The sequence below is a fragment of the Prosopis cineraria genome, unplaced genomic scaffold, assembly GCF_029017545.1.
Source record: "Prosopis cineraria cultivar Desert tree isolate PC_DT_omini unplaced genomic scaffold, ASM2901754v1 PC701, whole genome shotgun sequence".
Taxonomy (NCBI): domain Eukaryota; kingdom Viridiplantae; phylum Streptophyta; class Magnoliopsida; order Fabales; family Fabaceae; genus Prosopis; species Prosopis cineraria.
The window spans coordinates 41,487-43,642 of record NW_026556026.1 but is presented as its reverse complement, the minus strand read 5'-3'; the positions used below and the strand labels follow the sequence as shown (position 1 = coordinate 43,642).

Sequence of the window (2,156 nt, the reverse complement as noted above, 5' to 3'; positions counted from 1 at the left end):
TTAGACACCTCGTATGTTCCTAATTTGTATCAAACAAGTCTTTGATAAAGGAAGGAAGGTATAATTCCAAAAAAATGTACCAAGACTTTTCCATGAGGGATTTCTGGCGATGATGAAGTATTTATTCAAAAGCAAATGCAGACCTGATGAAGATTGAAATAAGAACTGAAAGGAGATAGACACACCAGTTAGGGTACGTTGGAACTGGAATTGGTAGTGACGGAGATGGTACAGAGTGACAAATTTTACAGCTGATGGATTAGTTTGTTACAGTTTGAGAACTAGATCAGATATATCTTGATAGCTGAGACATCAAACGCATGTTCCATTTAGATCAAGTTCTTTGAATTTAATTTCATGTCCTCCAGATGCTGTCTAGCGTCAAGGACCCAGGTGAGGAAAGTAAAGTGCAGCTGCTGTACCAAGCAAGATTAACTATTTTTAAAATTATAGCTAATAAGTAACAACTACGTTAGTTACTTGAAATAAGCGTGCACTTCGAGGTTAGACAGATGAATGCATGGGAGAGCTCAGACGAGAGTAATTTTTTAACCAGGAAATTAGCTAGAGTAATTTACTCGGCCATGCAGTGAAAGTAGACTTTCATGGTGAGCAATGAGGGGAAGAAAAAAGAACAAAAACGTACAAACCTGAAGCTCTTTTAAATGCGTTGTTTACTCGTGTGACAAATCAACTTCCCCAGAAGGATAGATACCACAATGGTTAATCACCGAACATTCAAAACTTGAACTTGGACTTCTGGAGAAGTCAAACTAATGTGGCAGATGGGTCAAAGGAATAGCCTTAAAGTAGCTGAAGGACTGGTGGACGTCCTCCTGTGACCCGAGAAAGATAAAGGGAACAGTCGTCCGTAATCGAAGCAGACATCAACATTCAGAACTTCAAAAATGAAGAGAAGAAAATTGAAGGTACAATAACATCTATAACTCTCACGTGGAAACAGAATAGTCATACCCAAGATCATCTTTAATAGCTTTACTTTGTCAATATAGACAACATTCAATCATCAAAATCATAAATTTCTTCATATTCCATAGCCACATATTACAGAGACCTTGCAAGAGACAAAGCACATATATAGAAGAAAGAAAGAAAAAGAAAAAAAATAGCACCTGAGCAATAACAGCCGCAAAAGACATTCCAAGAGGAAACCCGATCGCAGCCACATCGCCCCTATTGCGGCGAACCAGGACTCTAGGGTTTCGCCGTTGACATGCAACCGCAATACCCCTTTGCGATGAAACCGCAGAAGAAAAATAACGACTTGATGACGAAGATGGTGATTCAGAATTATCTAATGCCACACTCTTCTTTAAAGTTCTCTTCTTGCATCTATTACTGTGTTTAAGCTCGCTGTCGATGGGTCCTAGGGGATAATTCTGGACCATGGGATGCGAGCAATGGCTGTTGGAGTCAGCGACGACGATGCCCTCACCGTCTCTGTGATAGGTGTGGGGTTGCAGAGAGGAAGAAGAGGAAAGAGTATCCATGAGACAAAAGTCAAGGGGTTAGAAAAAACGAAAGCCAAAATTCTAATGTCACCACTTATAGAAAACGTACGAGGCCGGAAATGAAAGAGCGGGTGCGCTGCAATGAAAACCTTCCTTGTCCTTGCTACGGAAATTCCAAGTCCATGCTTGATGCTTACTGAGTTCCCGGCGGGAAAAATAGGCGATTCTTGCCTTCAAGTCTTCAATTCCATCCCTCTCAGACATATTTTTCTCGAAATTTGAATTTTTTTTACTTCTATTATATATATATACACACATATATATTAATATACTTTCTCACACCATCGCAAAATGTAGGCCATTATTAAGTCACTTTTAGAATCGAAGCTTGAGGTTGACATGGTTCCTTGACAGACGCCTTAATGCATCCTCGTATTGCGCCACATCCCTACGTATCATATCCTATAAATCATGTATAGACTAAACTAAAAGATTACTACTATGAATAGAAGGAAAATGAAAATGAAATCATCTTTCATATTGCGCCACATCTCTACAGATCATCTTTAAAAGGAAAAAAACTCAAAATAAATTGGAAGGACAATGAGAGACATTCAAGGTTTTAGAAGACGAAAAATACAAAAATTTTGGGCAATGTTCTGAGGCATAGCAACTAACGCAGAT

General features: G+C 39.0%; 1 protein-coding gene across 3 annotated transcripts; it reads right to left on the bottom strand.

The window, feature by feature from the left end:
* Positions 1-314: 314 nt before the first annotated feature.
* On the bottom strand, positions 315-1,549 carry LOC129298071 (uncharacterized). 3 transcript variants are annotated; one of them, XM_054936471.1, is made up of 2 exons: positions 1,134-1,549; positions 315-416 (listed from the first exon to the last, which is right to left on the bottom strand). In XM_054936471.1, exons 1-2 carry the CDS (start codon positions 1,509-1,511, stop codon positions 330-332), a joined length of 465 nt encoding a protein of 154 aa, XP_054792446.1. In that variant the 5' UTR covers positions 1,512-1,549; the 3' UTR covers positions 315-329. The 3 variants fall into 3 exon arrangements, with proteins under 3 accessions (XP_054792446.1, XP_054792448.1, XP_054792447.1); XM_054936473.1 differs by lacking the exon at positions 315-416 and adding an exon at positions 651-900; XM_054936472.1 differs by lacking the exon at positions 315-416 and adding an exon at positions 652-836.
* Positions 1,550-2,156: the final 607 nt, after the last annotated feature.